The following is a 21,995-nucleotide window of genomic DNA, read 5'->3' on the forward strand; positions in this document are numbered from 1 at the left end:
CTTTGCTTTGCCCTAAACAGGGCAGAGAAGTAGCCTGCGCAGGAGCGCAATGCCGAGGAGACTGTGTGGATGGAGGACCGTGATATTAAGAAGATGGGAGGAGCGGAACAAAGAATATAGATACCCCTCGGCACAGACCACCCCACAAGTGAGTATAATAAAAGTTATTTTTCTTCCCTTACAGGTCGGATTAGGGGATTATATACAGCATTGTAGAATGCTGTATATCAGGCCTGAAAGGTGGTCGCCATATCTCATTTTCACCACATTTGGTGATAGGTTCTCTTTAAGCAAGTTGGAGATGAATTGATCTCTATAAGGCTTAAAGTTAAAAATGACACATTTCCTTTGTATTTCAGACATACCACAATGGACCCGGCTTATGATCATCTTTTAGCATTTGTAGCTCCTATGAACACAAATTCTGGCCTCCTGTTGAACCATTAAAGGAGAAACACATTGAGGTAGAGACCTAGAAGCAATGTTTATCTATAAGCATCAAAATGAGCGGTTTACACTTTATATGCTATTATGATATTATGTGATGGCCTGGTGTGATAAACTCCCCTAAGTAGATACTATATGATTGTCTAGTTTAGGTTCTTGAGTATCAATTGTCTAACCAGTGACATACCGGGAAAGTGAGGTAGAGATGTTGTAGAGTGAAGGCGCCAAAACCTCGACAAGTAGGATTCCATCCTCTGCTACCAAATTGGACATGTGCAGTATATATTTCAAGGCTGCATTGGCCACCTGTGGTGATCTTATACTGTTCCACAACCTAACTGGGTACACTTGTAAGTCTTAAGGTACCTTCACACTGAGCAACTTTCCAACGAGAACGACAGCGATCTGTGACGTTGCGGCATCCTGGATAGCGATCTCGTTGTGTTTGACACGCAGCAGCGATCAGGATCCCGCTGTGACATCGCTGGTCGTACCAGAATGTCCAGAACTTTATTTGGTTGTCAGGTCGGCGTGATTCGTCCTGTTTGACAGCAAAAGCAACGATGCCTGCAATGGTTTTTCATGGAGCGAACAACCAGCGAGAACGATAAGTACGTCACTGGATCGCTCCTGCATCGTTCAGCTGTTGCCGGTGTTTGACGTCTCTACAGCGACCTAAACAGCGACGCTGCAGCGATCGGCTCGTGGTCTATATCGTTGCAGCGTCGCTTAATGTGACCGTAGCTTTTAATTAGGTGATTTTTAAATATTCTAAATCATGCAAAAAGAGGAGTCCTACTTATCATACTAGGTTTTGGTTTATTGGATTTATAGACTATTATGTTCTAAATGTCTCAAACCTTTGTGTATTTTTCTCATCTCTCAGACTTCTGTGTGTCTTTGTTTCATTTTACACAAGGGTTTATTTTCTAGATTTGCATTTAAAAAAATATATCAATAAATATAAAATTGAAAGGGTTTTATGTACCTATTTGATATATCATAAGCGTATATCTATGATATTGCCCCTTTTCCTGTTTGATAGTGTCACTTTACACCTATTTTGGATTTTCATTATGTTTTCCTGGCTGTATTCATTTTCATCCAAGTCTAATAGATTGGTTTTGGCTTAGGAAACAGGTTCTGGCTGAATGTGCGCATTTTTAATTTTTTTGCTTGTTTTGTCTAGATTTATCTTTTTGCTTTATAATTAATATTCACATAGTTACAATTTTGTAAGTACAATCAATCACAATGTTGCATCAATTACGTTTATTCAATTTGTGTTAAGATTTTTTACCTGTTTCATTGTAAATTTCTCCCTCTGAGCATTTCATACATAAAAAGCAGCATTTATGTGATCCTGGCTTTAGAATCCTTTTGAAACTCGGAGGACACTGCTCAGAACATGTAGACACGGGAACCTATCAGTAGAAATCAGAGAAAGGAGATGTGACAGTAAAATCATCAATAACAATGTACATACTAGTGATTTAAAATCTTTGTACAAAATGATGAATATTTAATATTGATTATGTGATATTCATTATATACTGTATATATATATATATATATATTTGCATTCTAACATATTGCAGTCATCATATTATATATTCCATGCAAGAGAAAAGTAAAGCTGCACAGCCGCTGACTGCATAAACCACAATCCACTCGCGGTGGGATAGGAGAGCCCGATCCTCAGAACGGAGGTGCTCGCATGAAGATAAGAAGCAAATCCATGAAGGATAGAAGAAAAATGCGGCAGCACTCACCGATAGTAGCGTGGTCCAATTTCTTTATTAAGACAGTCACATAATCATGGCACGGGGAGCAAGAGAAACAAGGAGGTGAGCAGGGAAGGACAACGGCCGTTTCGCACCTTCGGCAGCGTTTCAACGGGTCTGAAGCTCTGTCATAGGCGTGAAACGGTCGTTGTCCTTCCCTGCTCACCTCCTTGTCTCTCTTGCTCCCCAGTGCCATGATTATGTGACTGTCTTAATAAAGAAATTGGACCACGCTACTATCGGTGAGTGCTGCCGCATTTTTCTTCTATGCTTCATCATATTATATATTATTGTTTATGTACAATTTCTAATTTTGCCTTTCTACACAGCTATTTCTTCAGTTTTCAATAAGGTCTATAACAACCCATGTTTAAAAACTGACTAAGGGAGGATGGAGCAGCTGGGTCAGAAGTTGAATAAGGTAATGACTCAGGCAGGCAAAAATAAACTTCCTGTATCTACATAGTGCAGACAAAGAAGAATTAGCTGAGTAGAAAGGCAAAATGAGCAATTGTAATAAAACAGTGCTTTATAATATGATAATTTCAATATATTAAGATAAAAACTTTGAAGTAAGGGCTTCTTTAATTGTTTAAAAAATGTAACCAACTCATAGCAAAGGTCAAACTACAATACTGATGATAGAACAAATTGATTCTGAGAAAACTTCACAATAAAAAGCATACATCTGAGATCATGAGTGACATGGAGAAAGAGACACTTCGTGATTTGGAAGATCTGCTTGGGGAACAGGACAGCGCACATACAAGTAGGTTTTCTTCTTCCATCTTGCCCAAGTCCACTAGATTCCCCCCCCCTTGTCTCTGAGCCCAAACATTGAGATTTTCACCAAATTAGTGAGCGATGATTTTAGAAAACTGTCATCTAGATGTAGATTTGATAGCTTGACATTTAAACAACGTCAAGCCATTTCCGAATTACAATCCTTTAAAGATGTTGTTTTCAAGCCGGCTGACAAGGGGGAACATAGTGGTCTGGCCCAATGACAAGTATGAGTGGGAGGCTTTTCGGCAATTAAAGAATCCTAGGACGTAGTGTAAATTATCATTTAATCCTATGGCCTCTTATGCCTGTGAACTTCAGTTGATTCTCATTAGGGCCTATGAAGGGAACACAATCACGAAGGTTTTTTTTTATGGTTTAATGATTAGGTCACCCAAGTTTCCAACATTTTATTTGTTACCCAAAGTCCACAACGATGCCCTTGACCCCCCGGGGCATCCTATCGTGTTGGGGATTGCGGGCATCTGTGACTCCTTTAGCCAATTTATTGATTTTTATCTCAAACCCCTTGTGGAGCTGTTACCCTCCTACATCCGTGACATGACAGACGCCCTGATGAGGGTCGATGGCATCCTTGTGGACACCAATACTCTCCTCGTCACTATTGATGTTGAGAGTCTGTATACTTGCAATGGTTATGTCCAGGGCTTGGATGCTGTTCGCCTCTTCCTGGGGGCCTCCGACCTGGACGGTCCTATTTGTGAGCTGATCCTCGAGCTGTTGGGCTATGCCCTGACCCACAACTTCTTTGTCTTTAAAGATAATTTTTATTTGCAGAAGCGTGGCCTGTGCGCCCTCATATGCCAATCTTTTCCTTGGCGCCTGGGAGAGACAAATTTTTATACTAGGTATATCAGTACCTCTTCACACTTAGTCTATGTTTGGATGTGACGGTCAGTTTTTTGAAATGTATACTTTAGCCTTCTGGCCGAGCACTCCGCCTCTTAGCCACAGGTGTTTTAATCACAACACCAAAACCCCTCCACAGAGAGAGAGAATTTTAGTCTAAGAAGAGGTTTCACAGGTTCCCATTCAGATGGAGACGTTTATTCTCAGCTAGGAAAGGAAAGTGTAGGACCTGGTATAAGAGAGATGCCCTAAAGTGGTTACCAGGTACACATAAAATTGGCCATTTTTATGCGCTAAATGCTCTCATTTTTCATATTTCGAGTGCAGTAATGCAGTTCAATTTTCGTGTTTCATGTTTGCATGTTTCAGTGCTGCAGTCTTCATCTGTGGTTTAGGACCTGGCGGCCCCAGCGCGCATGCGCTGATTTATGCCACCATGATTGGCCACTTTTTGCCATGTGATTGGGTTCATTGGGTTATTTAAAGGTCCTGGTGGGGGCTTATTGCACATTACCTTGAGAAAGCGGCCCTACGCCGCCGCGAAACATGCATCAGGATTCCATATCAGACCCCTCTTGCCCCTACCCACTTACTGGTAAGCATAGTGTATTTTTACTGTTTACTGCTGCACTTTAAGGATGGATACGTTTAGTGCACATACTTATTTCTATTTGCCTGCCTAGCTCACCTTGTTTCTGACCTTTGTTCTTTTTCATGATCACATGATCTTGTTGCTTGTGACGGGCCAGTATTTACTATTTTGTGGGGGGGGCTTAAGAGGGTGGGGACTTAGCTGTCTGCATTACATTGGTGTGTTACATATTGTGTTGATATTTATATCTATAATCTTATTACTATTTAATGACTTAATAAAATTGATGTGTTGGTTTTTACCAGATGTCATTGTTTTGCTCCTTTTTCTCCTATTGTATTTTGATATTTTTTGGAGCTGACCTAGTTCGGCTAGGGGTAGTGGACAATTTGTGTCACTTTCCCGGTCTTCAAGAATGTATATGGAATTTCTGTTATAATGATAGAGTAAATGTGTAGCTAAACTATTAAACTATTAATCATTCAAAGCCCATACTCGGTGTGTTCTTCCTATTCATAAAAATAAAGTCACAGTGGGGAAAAAATGTATTTAGTCAGCCACCAATTGTGCAAGTTCTCCCACTTAAAAAGGTGAGAGAGGCGCCTGTAATTCACATCATAGGTAGACCTCAACTATGAGAGTCAAAATGATGAAACAAATCCAGAAAATCACCTCGTCTTTTTAAGTGGGAGAACATGCACAATTGGTGGCTGACTAAAAACTTTTTTCCCCACTGTATATGTTACACATAAAAATAATGCCTTTCTGTACATAATAATAGAAAGGCAATACTTATAACACAAATATGCCGTTGCACATATACAGAGGAATGTAAAAGGTTGGGCACCCCTGGTCAAAGTTACTGTTATTGTGAACAGTTAAGCAAGTTGAAGATTAAATGATCTTTAAAATGCATAAAGTAAAAGATTACAAATTTCCTTTGTATTTCATGCAAATAAAAATATATACTCACGTCTTACATTTTAAAAATTACATTAAAAAATAGGTTTATGCAAAATTTTGGACACCGTACATGGTTAGAATCTGGTAGCACCCGATTTTATTTAAAATATCACAGCTTGCAAACGCTTTTTGTAGCCAATAAAAAGTCTTTCAATCCTTGTTTGAAGGATTTTCACCCAATCTTCCTCTGAAAATCCTTTCAGTTCTGTGAGATTCCTGGGTTGTCTTCCATCCTCAGCTATTTTGAGATCTAGCCACAGATTGTCAATGATGTTCTGATCAAGGGTCTGTGAGAGCCATTCATCTTGCATCCATCTTGTCATTCAACTTTCATCTTGCACCTTTTGAGGTCGTCTATTGTGGATTTTGACGTATGTTTAGGATCATTATACATTTGTAGAAGACATCCTCTTTTCCACTTCAGTTTTTTTTACAGATAGTTTTAAGTTTGCATCAATAACTTGTTGAAATGTAATTGAATCCATTCTTCCCTCTACCCGTGAAATGTTCCCCGGTTCGTTGGCTGAAACACAATCCAAATGCATGATTGATCCACTCTATGCTTAATGGTTGCCAAGATATTTTTTTCATGAAATTTTGTGCCCTTTTTTCTCTACACATACATTTGATTATTGTTACTGAAAAGTCCTATTTTAACTTCATAGATCCACAGGACTTGTTTCCAAAATGCATCAGGCTTATTTAGATGTTCTTCTGCATACTTCAGATGTTGAATATTAGGGTTAAGATGAAAGAGAGGTTTTCTTCTGATGACTCTTCCATGAAGGCCATATTTTTGCATGTGTCTCTGAACAATGTACCAGCGCTCCAGAGTCTGCGATATCTTTCTGAAGGTCACTCGCAATCAAGCAGGAGTTCTGATTTGCTTCTCAGTAGGGTGTTTGATATATTATGTTTATACCTTTGCCTTTCTCTTTTGTTCTGGTGCTCTATTTTATCAGTGTATGTATAATTGTCTGCATATGATGGTACTGCTACACGATTTAGTGTATTACCATTCCTATACAGGCACGACCAAGGTTCCTGAGAGGGTGAGTGCACCTCAGCCCCTTGCCCTGAGAGATGGTCCTGGTCACAGGTTCCTGTATCAGAGGCTGTCTTCTGTCCCCGTGTCAGGAAGAAGGGTCTGCACAAAGTTCCTGCCTCTCGGAGATCCGGCCTGTCTCCAACACCACCATGTCCCTGGGCACCCCCCATTTTCACTCGGAGGGCCCATTTCCCACTCTCGGGCAGGCAGCCTGGACAGAGGAAGTCATCAAATAATAATAAAAAATAATCTTTATTTTTATATAGCGCTAACATATTCCGCAGCGCTTTACAGTTTTCACACATTATCATCGCTGTCCCCGTTGGGGCTCACAATCTAAATTCCCTATCAGTATGTCTTTTAGAATGTGGGAGGAAACCAGAGTACCCAGAGGAAACCCACGGAAACACGGAGAGAACATACAACTCTTTGCAGATCAAATGAATTAAGAAAAGGAAAGAGGAGGTGTAGGCCGAGATGCATCAAACTGGAGGGGGCGCTCTTGCTAGTTGACGCACACGGGACCGTCTTGTGTGCACTGATGTTGATTGGGGTATGGTTTCATTAGGGAAGATGGGACAGTCACCAAGATTTATGTGAATGAGGCATCAGTTAAATTCAGTTAAATGATACTTTGTATCATTCTTTAAGGACAACTGTCCCCAGTGCTATTATGCAGTAGTGTTCCCTCTACAGTGAAGATCACCTGGGACTCTTTCAGGGCCTGGAGTGGTCTCGGCAGACATCTGACACTTGGGCTACTGCCAGTCCCAATTCAGAGGTTTTCTCATCGTGGCAGCCCACGACTTCTGCTTCTGCAGTGTCGTCCTTGATCCGGAATAAACCATAGGATTCAGCCACTCTTGCAGCGGCATGAGATGCATGCCGTTCATCTGCCAGAAATTGGCTTTAAAAAAAGAAAGTTGTGTATGCTGCAACTTGACATAATAGAAAAATGGAACTGTTCAGCATTCCTGCCGGCGATGGAGCTCTGGAGCACCCCAAGGGTTGGCTGTAGTACGGCTGGACCTCCTAAGTGAATGATCACTGTATGTTTGTTTTTTTGTTGCGCCCGTTGCGTCCTTTTTGCTGGAAAGCAGAAACTTTCTTCCCTAACTATGACTTTGTAATGTTTCCGGATGGAGAAAAAAAATGTCTGATCTCAACAAACTGGACCATGTTATCCACAAGGGAAGGGGGAGTTAATCCCCAAGGACTACAGACCCCATGCATGGGTCATGCTGTGTATATCTATGTTAACTCACTGAATGGGATTGCATATGGTGGACTTCACCTGGAGGAGTATGAACCAGGTATTATGTTCTTACAAAACAGACTGTGCTGCACAATTTTGTGAGGACTTGACTCTCGATGAGTTGCTCTTATTAACATTAGGACTACCTTGTGTAGCCTCCCTGCATGGAGTATAAGTTGTAAAAATAATGGTTTACATGGTACTTTTTCAGGGACGACTAAATTGGGAAAGAGAATGTAGGGGGTATGATATATTGCGTTTATACCTTTGCCTTTCTCTTTCGTTCTGGTGCTGTATATTATAAGTGTATGTATATTTGTTTACATATGATGGTACTGCTACAAGATTTAGTGTATTACCACTCCTATACAATTGTACTGCTACACCGTTATATGTATTACCGTATGCTAAATGTATATATGTGTAATGTTATACTGTTGCATTGCTGCTATGGATAGTGTATAAGGTAAGTGCAGTTAATGGGTTTGCCACTAGATGGGGCATTATAGTGCACAGAGCTTTCAACTAGTGAGTAGTGTAGGAAATGGTTAACATAACAGGGGCTGCTGTGTAGTAAGCTAGGAACATTTCCCTTAGAGAGTCACAAGGGCCTGAGCACCCATATAGTCCACATGGGCTCTAGGCCCAGGACACCACAGCAGTCACGCAATGTTTAAGAAGAAGAAAATAATTATAGCCTTTCGGAGTCTATAGGACAGAAGTATGGTGTCAAGTAGCAGGATTGCAGCAGTTTATAGCTGGAGGAAGGAAGTGGTCCGCAATGGTACAGGGCGCAGATTGTTCAGCATGTGATAGATTATGGCATGGGTCGATGCTCTCAGAACCAGGGCGAAACGGACTAGAGAATCCCCAGGCAAAGTGAGTATGAACAGGGTAAACACTGCGATACCACCTAAGTTGTTATTACCCCTTAATGTACTGGAGGACGTGGAACTGAGTGCAGGGAAGGAGCAGAACGAAAACTGCATGGGACTTGCTGTTGACAAGAATGTGCTGCCAAGTTGTTCAAGTAAAGGTACACATGTTGCATTTGAACCAGACTGTGTCTCAATTCTTGTGAAGCCAGTTGCAGAAAGGCATCAGCACCACAGCGGTATCCGTGATGAGGCAGCGGGAGAAGACACAGGTATGCTGGTCAAAGAATGCTGTTTTCATGTGAGAGGAGGCCAGGGCAAAGATGCACCGGAGTGTTTGGCCATGACAATGGCCCTGCCACTCCCTTACATCTCTAGCAATCCTACAAGCAGCTCTCACAGAAATTTATCTTTGGTTTCCAGACCCTATCTTGACTTTCACTATTCCTGTTAATTGCCATTTCTTATTTAAATTTCGACCTGAGGAAAGTGAAATTATCTTTTTATAGCTTTCTCCTGCTTTGTGCGCCTCTATCATTTTCATTTTCAGAGTGCTAAACAGTTGTTTACTAGAACCCATGGTTGCTGTTTTTTTTAGGAGAAATTTGCATCACTTGGCATTTCCTGACAATGATAGTGAACAAGCCATATCCCTAAAAGACTAAATAAGGTCTGAAACATTGGTCAAAGTTATCCAAGCACACAAATCACCGAGGATTGCCAAACATTTGCATTGAACCATTTCCCTTTTTGCAATTTTGTAAATAAAAAATAAAGACTTTTTGGGTCTAAATGACAAAGGAAATGTTTTATCTTTAATTTTAGCCCTTTTAGATATCATTTTATCTTTAAGTTGCTTAACTGTATAATAACAATGCCAGTTTTCATGCCACTGTATTTACCAATGTACATATTACAGATATAGTACTTGTAGACAGCTGATATCTGTTATCCAGGCAGCTTGAAGCCTTAAGGTACCGTCACACTAAGCGACGCTGCAGCGATACGGACAACGATGTCGATCGCTGCAGCGTCGCTGTTTGTTTGCTGGAGAGCTGTCACACAGACAGCTCTCCAGCGACCAACGATCCCGAGGTCCCCGGTAACCAGGGTAAACATCGGGTTACTAAGCGCAGGGCCGCGCTTAGTAACCCGATGTTTACCATGGTTACCAGCGTAAACGTTAAAAAACAAACACTACATACTTACCTTCCGCTGTCTGTCCTCCGGCGCTCTGCTTTCCTCCGCACTGTCAGCGCCGGTCAGCCGGAAAGCAGAGCAGTGACGTCACCGCTGTGCTTTCCGGCTGGCCGGCGCTGACACAGGATGCAGGAGGAGTGCAGAGAAGCAGAGCGCCGGGGACAGACAGCTGAAGGTAAGTATGTAGTGTTTGTTTTTTTAACGTTTACACTGGTAACCAGGGTAAACATCGGGTTACTAAGCACGGCCCTGCGCTTGGTAACCCGATGTTTACCCTGGTTACCAGTGAAGACATCGCTGGATCGGTGTCACACACACCGATCCAGCGATGTCAGCGGGGAGTCCAGCGACGAAATAAAGTTCTGGACTTTCCTCAGCGACCAACGATCTCCCAGCATCCTTAACGATATCGTTGCTACATCACAAAAAGCAACGATATGGTTAACGATATCATTATGTGTGACGGTACCTTTAACTCAGTGTTTAATCCAATCATATTAGTGAAGGAGAGCTGTAGTTTTAGAAAGCGATAAGAGCAGTTGGAGAAAACAGGACTGAAAAGTTCCTAAATGTTGTCAATTTCTGACAGTGGCATTTAACAAGGGCACGGAGGAAGCGCATCACAAGACCCACCCATAGGTGACCCTATCACATGATCATGGGGTGCTGATGAGTTGTAATGACAGCCAGGGTTTTTACATGCTAAATTTACGATGAACACCGTCACATGGCGAGTGTTCATAGCACATCATGATTTTCGCTATACTTAGCAGTTCTGAAGCCCAGCTATGTTAACCACATATCCCTTAAGGAACTATTGAAGCCTGCAAAAAGTTAAAAAGAGCTTTTTTTTAAAAAAAATAAAAAAAGTTAAAATTTCCCCCCTTTTGTCCCATTCAAAATAATACAACAAAGAAACAAATAAATAATACAGATATTTGGTTTTGCTGCATTTAGAAGTTTCTGATCTAAAAAAATATAAGCTAAAGTATTTTGATTGGTAAACGGTGAAACAAGAAAAAAAATCTAATTACTTTTTTTGGGCAGCCATAACACTGCAATAAAACACAGGCGATCAAAACATTTTATCTACCCCAAAATTATACCAATGTAAACTCCAGCTAAGAGCGCAAAAGATTCCCAAAAAAATTCCTAAAAAAGAAGATGCAACGGGTCTCAGAAACTGGCAATATTTTTTTGTTACTAATTTTGGATTTTCCTTCACCACTAAAATGAAAAAGAAGTGATACATTTTGGGTATCTAGGTACTTGTTCTGACCTGGGGAATCATATTGGTGGCCAGTTTTAACATTTATTGAACATGGTAAGCAAAAAGAACCAAACAATTGTAGAATTGCACTTGTTTTTTGCAATTTCACAGTGATTCACATTTTTTTCCTGTTTTCCAGCACACTATGTGGTTGACTAAAGCTTTCATATGGCGATATTGACAGAAAATAAAAAAGTTATGGCTTTGGGAAGATGGGGTGCAAAAAAACGAAAGCGCAAAGAGGAAAATCCCAAGGTGGTGAAGGGGTTAAAAACAAAGCAAAAAGGACTCATTACTTAGAAATATAACAATGAAAAAAATTACATCTGAATTTTTCCAAAGTATTTTATGACTATGCAAGGTCAGCTGCTTTCCTTCTTGAGGTGATGCATTGAATTGTCCAACACCAGTAAAGGCTATTATTCCGCTGGAGAGATAGGCCACATTAAAGATGTGATAGATTGAACTCATTTCTCCTTTCTCATTGAAATGAACATCTTCTCCAAACGGATCGGTAAATTGTAGTCTTCTAAGATACTAGGAGAATGAACAACATGGTAATTTACTAACGTTAGATAAGAAAAGGTTAAAGCGCAATAGTGTCTTATCAAGGTGGTAAAGAGAAAACAAAAGGGTAGGTGTGCTCCCCCGATAGGTTTGTGATAAACAAGCCCTAGAATTGCTTTAATTACAGTCATGGCCAAAAGTATTGACACCCCTGCAATTCTGTCAGATAATACTCATTTTCTTCCTGAAAATGATTGCAAACATACATTATTTGGTATTATTATGTTCATTTAATTTGTCTTAAATGAAAAAAACACAAAAAGAATTGTCCTAAAGCCAAATTAGGTATAATTCCACAACAAACATAAAAAAGGGGGTGGACAAAAGTATTGGCACTGTTCGAAAAATCATGTGATGCTTCTCTAATTTGTGTAATGAACAGCACCTGTAACTTACCTGTGGCCCCTAACAGGTGTTGGCAATAACTAAATCACACTTGCAGCCAGTTGACATGGATTAAAGTTGACTCTACCTTTGTCCTGTGTCCTTGTGTGCACCACATTGAGCATGGAGAAAAGAAAGAAGACCAAAGAACTGTTTGAGGACTTGAGAAACCAAATTGTGAGGAAGCATGAGCAGTCTCAAGGCTACAAGTCCATCTCCAAAGACCTGAATGTTCCTGTGTCTAACGTGCGCAGTGTCATCAAGAAGTGTAAAGCCCATGGCACTGTGGCTAACCTCCCTAGATGTGGATGGAAAAGAAAAATTGACAAGAGATTTCAACGCAAGATTGTGCGGATGTTGGATAAAGAACCTCGACTAACATCCAAACAAGTTCAAGCTGCCCTGCAGTCCGAGGGTACAACAGTGTCAACCCGTACTATCCGTCAGCGTCTGAATGAAAAGAGACTGTATGGTAGGAGACCCAGGAAGACCCCACTTCTTACATAAAAAAGCCAGGCTGGAGTTTACCAAAACTTACCTGAAAAAGTCTCACATGAGACAAAAGTAGAGCTTTTTGGGCAAATACATCAACATAGAGTTTACAGGAGAAGAAAAGAGGCATTCAAAGAAAAGAACACGGTCCCTACAGCCAAACATGGCGGCGGTTCCCTGATGTTTTGAGGTTGCTTTGCTGCCTCTGGCACTGGACTGCTTGACCATGTGCATGGCATTATGAAGTCTGAAGACTACCAACAAATTTTGCAGCATAATGTAGGGCCCAGTGTGAAAAAGCTGGGTCTCCCTCAGAGGTCATGGGTCTTCCAGCAGGACAATGACCCAAAACACACTTCAAAAAGCACTAGAAAATGGTTTCAGAGAAAGCACTGTAGACTTCTAAGGTGGCTAGCAATGAGTCCAGACCTGAATGCCATAGAACACCTGTGGAGAGATCCAGAAATGGCAGTTTGGAGAAGGCACCCTTCAAATATCAGGGATCTGGAGCAGTTTGCCAAAGAAGAATGGTCTAAAATTCCAGCAGAGCATTGGAAGAAACTCATTGATGGTTACCAGAAGCGGTTGGTCGCAGTTATTTTGGCTAAAGCTTGTGCAACCAAGTATTAGGCTGAGGGTGCCAATACTTTTGTCTGGCCCATTTTTGGAGTTTTGTGTGAAATGATCAATGTTTTGCTTTTTGCTTCATTCTCTTTTGTGTTTTTTAATTTAAGACAAATTAAATGAAGATAATAATACCAAATAATTTGTTTTTGCAATCATTTTCAGGAAGAAACTGAGTATTATCTGACAGAATTGCAGGGGTGTCAATACTTTTGGCCATGACTGTAAGTCTGCTGCAGATTTTAAAGGAAATATATAAAACTAGATGGCAGCCCGATTTTAAAGAATCGGGAGTCTAGAATCCATATATACTTTATTTATTCAAATGTAAGAATAATACAATTAATAAATAATAGTAAGAAAGAACAAAAATAATAGGCAGTATATGGAGAAAACACCAAACAAAAGTTCAAAATTGGTGTGAAAATGTCACTGAACCACTTCACAACTAAATATATATAGTTTTGGTAAATGGTATTATCATTTTTTTGACGAAATTCGGCAGGAGCTTGAAGAGCAACGTCACTGGGCCCGCCTCCACGCAGTAGAAACTTGCTGCGAGGTAAAAATTCAAAACTCACACCAAAATGGCGGGTGGAGTGTGTCACAGTATGGCACGTTTCTGATTGGTCGCTCGCAGCAGGCGGCAACCAATCAGACACTGGACAGTGTTGACGTCACTTATCTCCGGACATTAGCTCCGGACATTAGCTCCGGACATTAGCTCCGGACATTAGCTCCGGACAAAGCCACGGAAGTTGGCACAAATTGCAGGAAGTAGTATTCTAGGCAATTATATATTAGATTGTACCAAGGGCGATCGACGTATCCTGTGCTGCTGATTGATTGACAAGTCACAATGAGATCAAGAAATTCTAGTTTATTGGCATTGCATTTCAGAGAACCACTGGGGACTGAACTGCTGCGAGCGCAGCCTCAGTGACTGGCTTTGACGTCATCAAGGTTACCTACGGTCACTGAGGCTCCGTTCCAAGTAGCGCTGAACTACTGTGACCTCAGTGACATCCCCAGGGCTATCTATCGTGTTGGCACTGTCCAGGTTGAAAACTGTTATACCCCCAGACATGGATTATGACGTCAGGCAGAATGACGGAGAGGGGAGGGATATTGTTGTTTTTTTATTTAATTTTATTACAAGAGAACGAGGGCTTTGGTGGATATAACCGTGATTGTTATTTTTAAATGAAAAAAGGAAATCTGTGTATTGTTTTATTTCTAATAAAGGACTTTATTCTGGCTGTGCCTTTATTTACGATACAACTGTAGGATTAGTAATGGATAGGAGTCTTACTGACACCTCTCCATTACTAAGCCATGGGATTGATGTCACCAGACAATATGAATGTTTAATTATTAGTTCTTTATTTAGAGTACAGGAGTGACTGATGAATACTCCCATCCACCGCTCCTGCTCTCGCTTTTATTAGTGGCAGCAGGTGTCGGATGATGGAAGCAGTTGTCCCTTCAGCTGACACCAGTGACCCGAGGTAAAGTTTACACCTCCGATCATAGCTCAGCACTCTCGTGTGGGAATTTCAGCTCTCTGACAGGTGGGGATGATTTTACCGCCGATCAGAAGCCGTGATTGCCGCCCTGTCATGCACATGACAGAGTGACAAACATTTGGTGTTCAGGCAGCTGAATCCAAACAGTAACACGACTTCCTGGTGAAGTCCATGTTCGTGTCTGTTCCTGAAGAGTAGGAGTTCGGTACAGACTTTGAACTTTACCGTTCGGGTTCACCCATCTCTAGAATTGTGCTAAAAGCCTCTGCAATGGTTTTGGAAACCTTCCTGTACCATTTTTTAAGCTTTTTGTGTGTATTGATCATCAGATCGCTGCTATGTAGCTGAAATGCAGGCTTGCTATGAGAGCCGACCACAGGGGGCGCCCACAGCAGGCCGGCATCAGTAACCATAGAGGTCTCAAGGATCATCCTAATGCATCGCCAACCCCCGTTCATGTGACGGGGTCGGCGATGCACTCATTTCCGGCCGCACAGCATTTAACAGGTTAATAGCAGAAGATGAATCGCGATTTCACCCGTTGCTATTGCGCGCACATGTCAGCTGCACAATACATTTATATAAATATTTATATATATATATACATATATATATATATATATATATACAGTGTATATATATAATTTACCACAACTGAACAGAATTAACCCTTTCGTGCCATGCGCCGTACTAGTACGGCGCTGCGACAACTGCAATTGTGCCAGCCGCAGTACTAGTATTGCGCACCGATCACAATGGTCTTGCGCTGAGCGCCGCGGTGGTCGGGTGCAACTGACACCCCGCAGCAATGCCCACGATCGGCGTTAGCGCCGATCGTGGGCAATTAACCCCTCAGTAGTGACAGCGGCATAAAGGGGGATTGCGCAGGGACGGGTGTTGTGAATTCTGCTTTTGGGCTCCCTCCGGTGGTTGTAGGTGGTAATGCAGTTGTCCCTGGGGTTGCAGTCCTGGTCAGGTGTATCTGCTGATTGCAGTTCTGACTGGGGTATTTAGGTGTGCAGGATTCATTAGTCCTTGCCAGTTGTCCATGGTTGTTGGAAGGTGTTGGACGTCTGTCTGGTTCTTCCTGCCTTGCTGCCAAATCAGCAAAGATAAGTGTCTGGTTTTGTTTCTGTGGCACACATGCTGTGTGCTTGATAATTCAGTGCTATTGATTTGTTTTTTCTTGTCCAGCTTAGATTGTGTCAGTATTTTCTCAGTCTTGTTGGATTCTCAGGAGTTGCAGATATACGTTCCACGTCTTTAGTTAGATGGTGGAATTTTTTGTATTATCTGCTGTGGATATTTTTGGAAGGGTTTTAATACTGACCGCTTAGTATTCTGTCCTATCCTTTCCTATTTATCTAGAGTGGCCTCTTTTGCTAAATCCTGTTTTCTGCCTGCGTGTGTCTTTCCTCTCCTACTCACAGTCAATATTCATGGGGGGCTGCCTATCCTTTGGGGTTCTGCTCTGAGGCAAGGTAGAATTCCTATTTCCATCTATAGGGGTATTTTGTCCTCCGGCTGTGTCGAGGTGTCTAGGGTTTGTTAGGCACACCCCACGGCTACTTCTAGTAGCGGTGTTAGTTCAGGATTTGCGGTCAGTACAGTTACCACCTACTCCAGAGAAAGTTTCATGCGGCTCCAAGGTCACCGGATCATAACAGTACAACTGGCCAATAATGAGTTAAATGCATCTCAGAAGAAGGGAAGAAAGGTGTTGAGCCATTTTTTTTTCTGCAGTCTGCTTTGTCTTCTCTTCCCTCTTTTTCTCTGGGTGGCTGAGGAGTCTTGTGCTAGCATGGATGTTCAAGAATTAACTTCTCGTGTAGACCAGCTTGCTGCTAGGGTACAGGGTATTTCTGATTATATTGTTCAGACTCCTGTTTTATAGCCGAAGATTCCTACTCCTGATTTGTTTTTTGGTGACAGGTCCAAATTTTTGAGTTTTAAAAACAACTGTAAACTGTTTTTTGCTTTGATTCCATTCAGCAGGTTAAAATCGTCATCTCCCTGCTGCGTGGCGATCCACAGGATTGGGCATTTTCCATGGAACCTGGGAATCCGGCTTTGCTTAATGTAGACTCCTTTTTTCAGGCTTTAGGATTATTATATGATGAACCGAATTATGTGGATCAAGCGGAGAAGACCTTGTTGGCCCTGTCTCAGGGTCCAGAGGCGGCAGAATTGTATTGTCAGAAATTTAGAAAATGGTCTGTGTTGACTAAATGGAATGATGATGCTTTGGCGGCAATTTTCAGAAAGGGTCTTTCTGAATCCGTTAAAGATGTTATGGTGGGGTTTCCCACGCCTTTCGGTTTAAGTGATTCTATGTCTCTGGCCATTCAGATTGACCGGCGCTTGTGGGAGCACAGAACTGTGCGTGCTGTGGCGTTGTCCTCAGAGCAGATTCCTGAGCCAATGCAGTGTGATAGGATTCTGTCTAGAACGGAATGACAAGGATTCAGACGTCAGAATAGGTTGTGTTATTATTGTGGCGACGCTTCTCATGTCATTTCAGTCTGCCCTAAGTGGACAAAGAGGATCGCCAGTTCAATTACCATCAGTACTGTACAACCTAACTTTCTGTTATCTGTGTCCTTGATCTGCTCATTGTCATCATTTTCTGTCATGGTGTTTGTGAACTCAGGCGCCGCATTGAACTTAATGGACTTTGAGTTTGCTAGGCGTTGTGGTTTTCCCTTGCAGCCTTTACAGAACCCTATTCCTTTAAGGGGCATTGATGCTACACACTTGGCTAAAAATAAGCCGAGTGTTGGACACAGGTGACCATGCGCATGGTGCCAGCCCATAAGGAAGATTGTCGATTTCTGGTGTTGCATAATTTGCATGATGCTATCGTGCTGGGTTTTCCGTGGTTGCAGGTACATAATCCTGTGTTGGATTGGAAGTCTATATCTGTGACTAGTTGGGGTTGTCAGCGGGTTCATAATGATGTTCCTTTGATGTCAATCTCCTCTTCTTCCTCTTCTGAAATTCCAGAGTATTTTTCTGATTTTCAGTATGTATTCGATGAGCCCAAGTCCAGTTCCCTTCCACCGCACAGGGACTGTGATTGTGCGATTGACTTGATTCCAGGCTGTAAGTTTCCTAAGGGTCGACTTTTCAACCTGTATGTGCCGGAACATACCGCCATATGGAGTTATGTTAAGGAGTCTTTGGAGAAAGGGCATATTCGGCCATCTTTTTCACCGTTGGGAGCGGGATTTTTTTTGTTGCTAAGAAGGATGGCTCCTTGAGACCCTGTATTGATTATCGCCTCTTGAATAAGATCACGGTCAAGTTTCAATACCCTTTACCTTTGCTTTCCGATTTGTTTGCTAGGATTAAGGGGGCTAGTTGGTTTACGAAGATTGACCTTAGGGGGGTGTTAGGACTGGCAGAACGCACCAAGAAAGGTGATATAGATGCGTTCGCAGTCCGGGGTCCACCGTGCAGGTGAAAACCTGCTGCTAGTAAATACAGGCTATATGGCGGTACACTAAAGTATATACACGTGGGTTCAACCTCACCCAGCGTGAAGGGAGCAATCCTGTTGCGTCACAGGATCGCGGTACCGCACCTAAAGCGCGAGCGAGTAGTCAGCGTACTTAACCCCAACTGGGATTGAAGTCCGATTAGACCCTCGCTGGCACTACACCGCAACTGGGTGTGTATGGTAACTAAATATAAATATATGAATGCACAGGAGTACGAGCAATGCCGCACTGACGGACGCCACCAACCACACTGGCTTGGGTATGGAAAGCGCAAGGCAAGCGCACGGCGCCGTACAGGCGGACACAGCAAGAGGACGCTGCAATGTGTGTTTCGTGCTGTTGGATAAGTCGGGCGCTAGATTAGCAAACATACACCTTCCGCGAACAGACATTCAATAGGGAGGGTTATTTAAAGAGCGACTTTCACTCACAACACACACACATATTTACAAGACAATACTAGCGCATGGCCGTGCGGTCATGCGCAGTTTATATAGTTGCAGCACAGGAAGTGGCTACAGAACTTTTGCCCTTCCAAGACCTGCCAAAAGGACCAATGGGATGTGCTGCAGCACCTGAGCATGTGACCCTCGATCTCCAACAGGAGAACTTGCCCTGGGCATGCTCAGTGCGTGCAAACAAGGACTTAGATCCAGAAACGTCCACTCGCCGCTGCCCAGCACTGGCCTTAATGGCAGAAGCAGGAAAAGCAGCAGCAACTCTTCGTACAGAGTCAGACTGAGCGAGACGCTGGGATCGACGTCCCTGCTGAGCAGACTCCACTGCGGCTGGAGGAGAATGGGAGACCGCAGCGGAGACGGATCGAGATTCCCCCTGTGCAGCAGAGGAAACTCGACTCCGTACAGGGGGCATATAATCTTGTTCGTATTAAGCAGAGTGATGAATGAAAAACTGTGTTTAATACGCCCGAAGGCCATTTTAAATACCTTGTGATGCCATTCGGGCTCACTAATGCTCCATCTGTTTTTCAGTCCTTCATGCATGATATCTTCCGGACTTATATTGATAAATTCTTGATTGTATATTTGGATGATATTTTGATTTTTTCCGATGATTGGGAGTCTCATGTGGAACAGGTCAGGATGGTATTTCAGATCCTTCGTGACAATGCTTTGTTTGTGAAGGGGTCTAATTGTCTCTTTGGGTGCAGAAGGTTTCTTTTTTGGGCTTCATTTTTTCTCCCTCATCTAGAGAGATGGATCCGGTTAAGGTTCAGGCCATTCATGATTGGATTCAGCCCACATCCGTGAAGAGCCTTCAGAAATTTTGGGGTTTTGCAAATTTTTATCGCCGTTTCATTGCTAACTTTTCCAGCGTGGTTAAACCCTTGACCGATTTGACGAAGAAAGGTGCTGATGTGGCGAATTGGTCCTCTGCGGCTGTCTCTGCCTTTCAAGAGCTTAAACGCCGATTTACTTCTGCTCCGGTGTTGCCCCAACCGGATGTTTCTCTTCCGTTTCAGGTTGAGATTGACGCTTCTGAGATTGTGGCAGGGGCCGTTTTGTCTCAGAGGGATCCTGTTGGTTCCTTGATGAAACCGTGTGCCTTCTTTTCCCCTAAGTTTTCGCCTGCTGAACGCAATTATGATGTCGGCAATTGGGAGTTGTTGGCTATGAAGTGGGCGTTTGAGGAGTGGCGACATTGGCATGAAGGAGCTAAGCACCGTATTGTGGTATTGACCGATCATAAGAATCTGATGTGTTATGATAAGGTAATTCAGTACCACAATGGACATAGAGGTCAGAGCGCATACAGTGACCTGACAATAACCCAAAAACATAGAACGAGCTCTGAGACGTGGGAACTCTGCTGACCGCAATCCCTAATCCTCTCCAACCACACTAGAGGCAGCCGTGGATTGCGCCTAACGCTCCCTATGCAACTCGGCACAGCCTGAGAAACTAGCTAGCCTGAAGATAGAAAATAAGCCTTCCTTGCCTCAGAGAAATACCCCAAAGGAAATGGCAGCCCCCACATATAATGACTGTGAGTAAGATGAAAAGACAAACGTAGAGATGAAATAGATTTAGCAAAGTGAGGCCCGACTTTCTGAACAGAGCGAGGATAGGAAAGGTAACTTTGCGGTCAGCACAAAACCCTACAAAAACCACGCAAAGGGGGCAAAAAGACCCTCCGTAACGAACTAACGGCACGGAGGTACACCCTCTGCGTCCCAGAGCTTCCAGCAAGCAATAAAAAACAAATAGACAAGCTGGACAGAAAAAACAGCAAACAAAATAGCAAAGCAGAACTTAGCTATGCAGAGCAGCAGGCCACAGGAACGATCCAGGAGGAAACAGGTCCAATACTAGAACATTGACTGGAGGCCAGGATCAAAGCACTAGGTGGAGTTAAATAGAGCAGCACCTAACGACTTCACCACATCACCTGAGGAAGGAAACTCAGAAGCCGCAGTACCACTTTCCTCCACCAACGGAAGCTCACAGAGAGAACCAGCCGAAGTACCACTTGTGACCACAGGAGGGAGCTCTGCCACAGAATTCACAACACTGATGTACCTCGAGTCTGCCAAACGGCTGAATCCTAGACAGGCTCGATGGTCCTTGTTTTTTTCCCGTTGTGATTTCGTGGTCTCGTATCTTCCGGGTTCTAAGAATATTAAGGCTGATGCCCTCTCTAGGAGTTTTTTGCCTGATTCTCCTGAGGTCTTTGAACCAGTCGGCATTCTGAAAGAAGGGGTGGTCCTTTCTGCCATTTTCCCTGATTTACGATGGGTTCTTCAGGAATTTCAGGCTGACAGACCTGACCGCTGTCCAGTGGGGAAACTGTTTGTTCCTGACAGATGGACTAGTAGAGTGATTTCTGAGGTTCACTGTTCTGTGTTGGCTGGTCATCCTGGTATTTTTGGTACTAGAGACTTGGTTGGTAGGTCCTTTTGGTGGCCTTCTTTGTCACGTGATGTGCGTTCTTTTGTGCAGTCCTGTGGGACTTGTGCGCTGGCCAAGCCTTGTTGTTCCCGTGCTAGTGGGTTGCTTTTGCCATTGCCCGTCCCTTAGAGGCCCTGGACGCATATTTCTATGGATTTTATTTCTGATCTTCCGGTTTCCCAGAGGATGTCGGTTATCTGGGTTGTTTGTGACCGGTTCTCTAAGATGGTTCATTTGGTGCCTTTGCCTAAATTGCCTTCCTCTTCAGATTTGGTTCCGTTGTTTTTTCAGCATGTGGTTTGTTTGCATGGTATTCCGGAGAATATTGTGTCCGACAGAGGTTCCCAGTTTGTTTCTAGGTTTTGGCGGGCCTCTTGTGTTAGGCTGGGCATTGATTTGTCTTTTTCTTCTGCATTTCATCCTCAGACAAATGGTCAGACCGAGCGAACTAATCAGACTTTGGAGACTTATTTGAGATGCTTTGTGTCTGCTGATCAGGATGATTGGGTGGCCTTCTTGCCATTGGCCGAGTTTGCCCTTAATAACCGCGCTAGTTCGGCTACTTTGGTTTCGCCTTTCTTTTGTAATTTTGGTTTTCTTCCTCGTTTTTCTTCTGGGCAGGTTGAGCCTTCTGACTGTCCTGGTGTGGATTCTGTGGTTGACAGGTTGCAGCAGATTTGGGCTCATGTGGTGGACAATTTGGTGTTGTCTCAGGAGGAGGCTCAACGTTTTGCTAACCGCCGTCGGTGTGTTGGTTCCCGGGTTCGGGTTGGGGATCTGGTGTGGTTGTCTTCCCGTCTTGTTCCTATGAAGGTTTCTTCTCCTAAATTTAAGCCTCGGTTTATTGGTCCTTATAGGATTTCTGGGATTATTAATCCGGTGTCTTTTCGATTGGCGCTTCCGGCC

The 21,995-nt window shown here is 42.9% G+C and overlaps 1 protein-coding gene across 1 annotated transcript in view; it reads right to left on the minus strand.

Annotated features, from left to right (window-relative positions):
- Window positions 1-21,995, minus strand: part of LOC138657443 (vomeronasal type-2 receptor 26-like) — a 157,432-nt gene that overhangs the window by 51,752 nt on the left and 83,685 nt on the right. Inside the window, exons 4-5 of the mRNA XM_069745239.1 lie at window positions 3,567-3,857; window positions 1,748-1,871 (exon numbers count right to left, since the gene is read on the minus strand). Of these exons, the coding sequence (XP_069601340.1) occupies window positions 1,748-1,871; window positions 3,567-3,857 (415 nt within the window). The remainder of the gene's footprint in view (window positions 1-1,747; window positions 1,872-3,566; window positions 3,858-21,995) is intronic.

Source organism: Ranitomeya imitator, chromosome 1 (genome assembly GCF_032444005.1).
Source record: "Ranitomeya imitator isolate aRanImi1 chromosome 1, aRanImi1.pri, whole genome shotgun sequence".
Taxonomy (NCBI): Eukaryota; Metazoa; Chordata; class Amphibia; order Anura; family Dendrobatidae; genus Ranitomeya; species Ranitomeya imitator.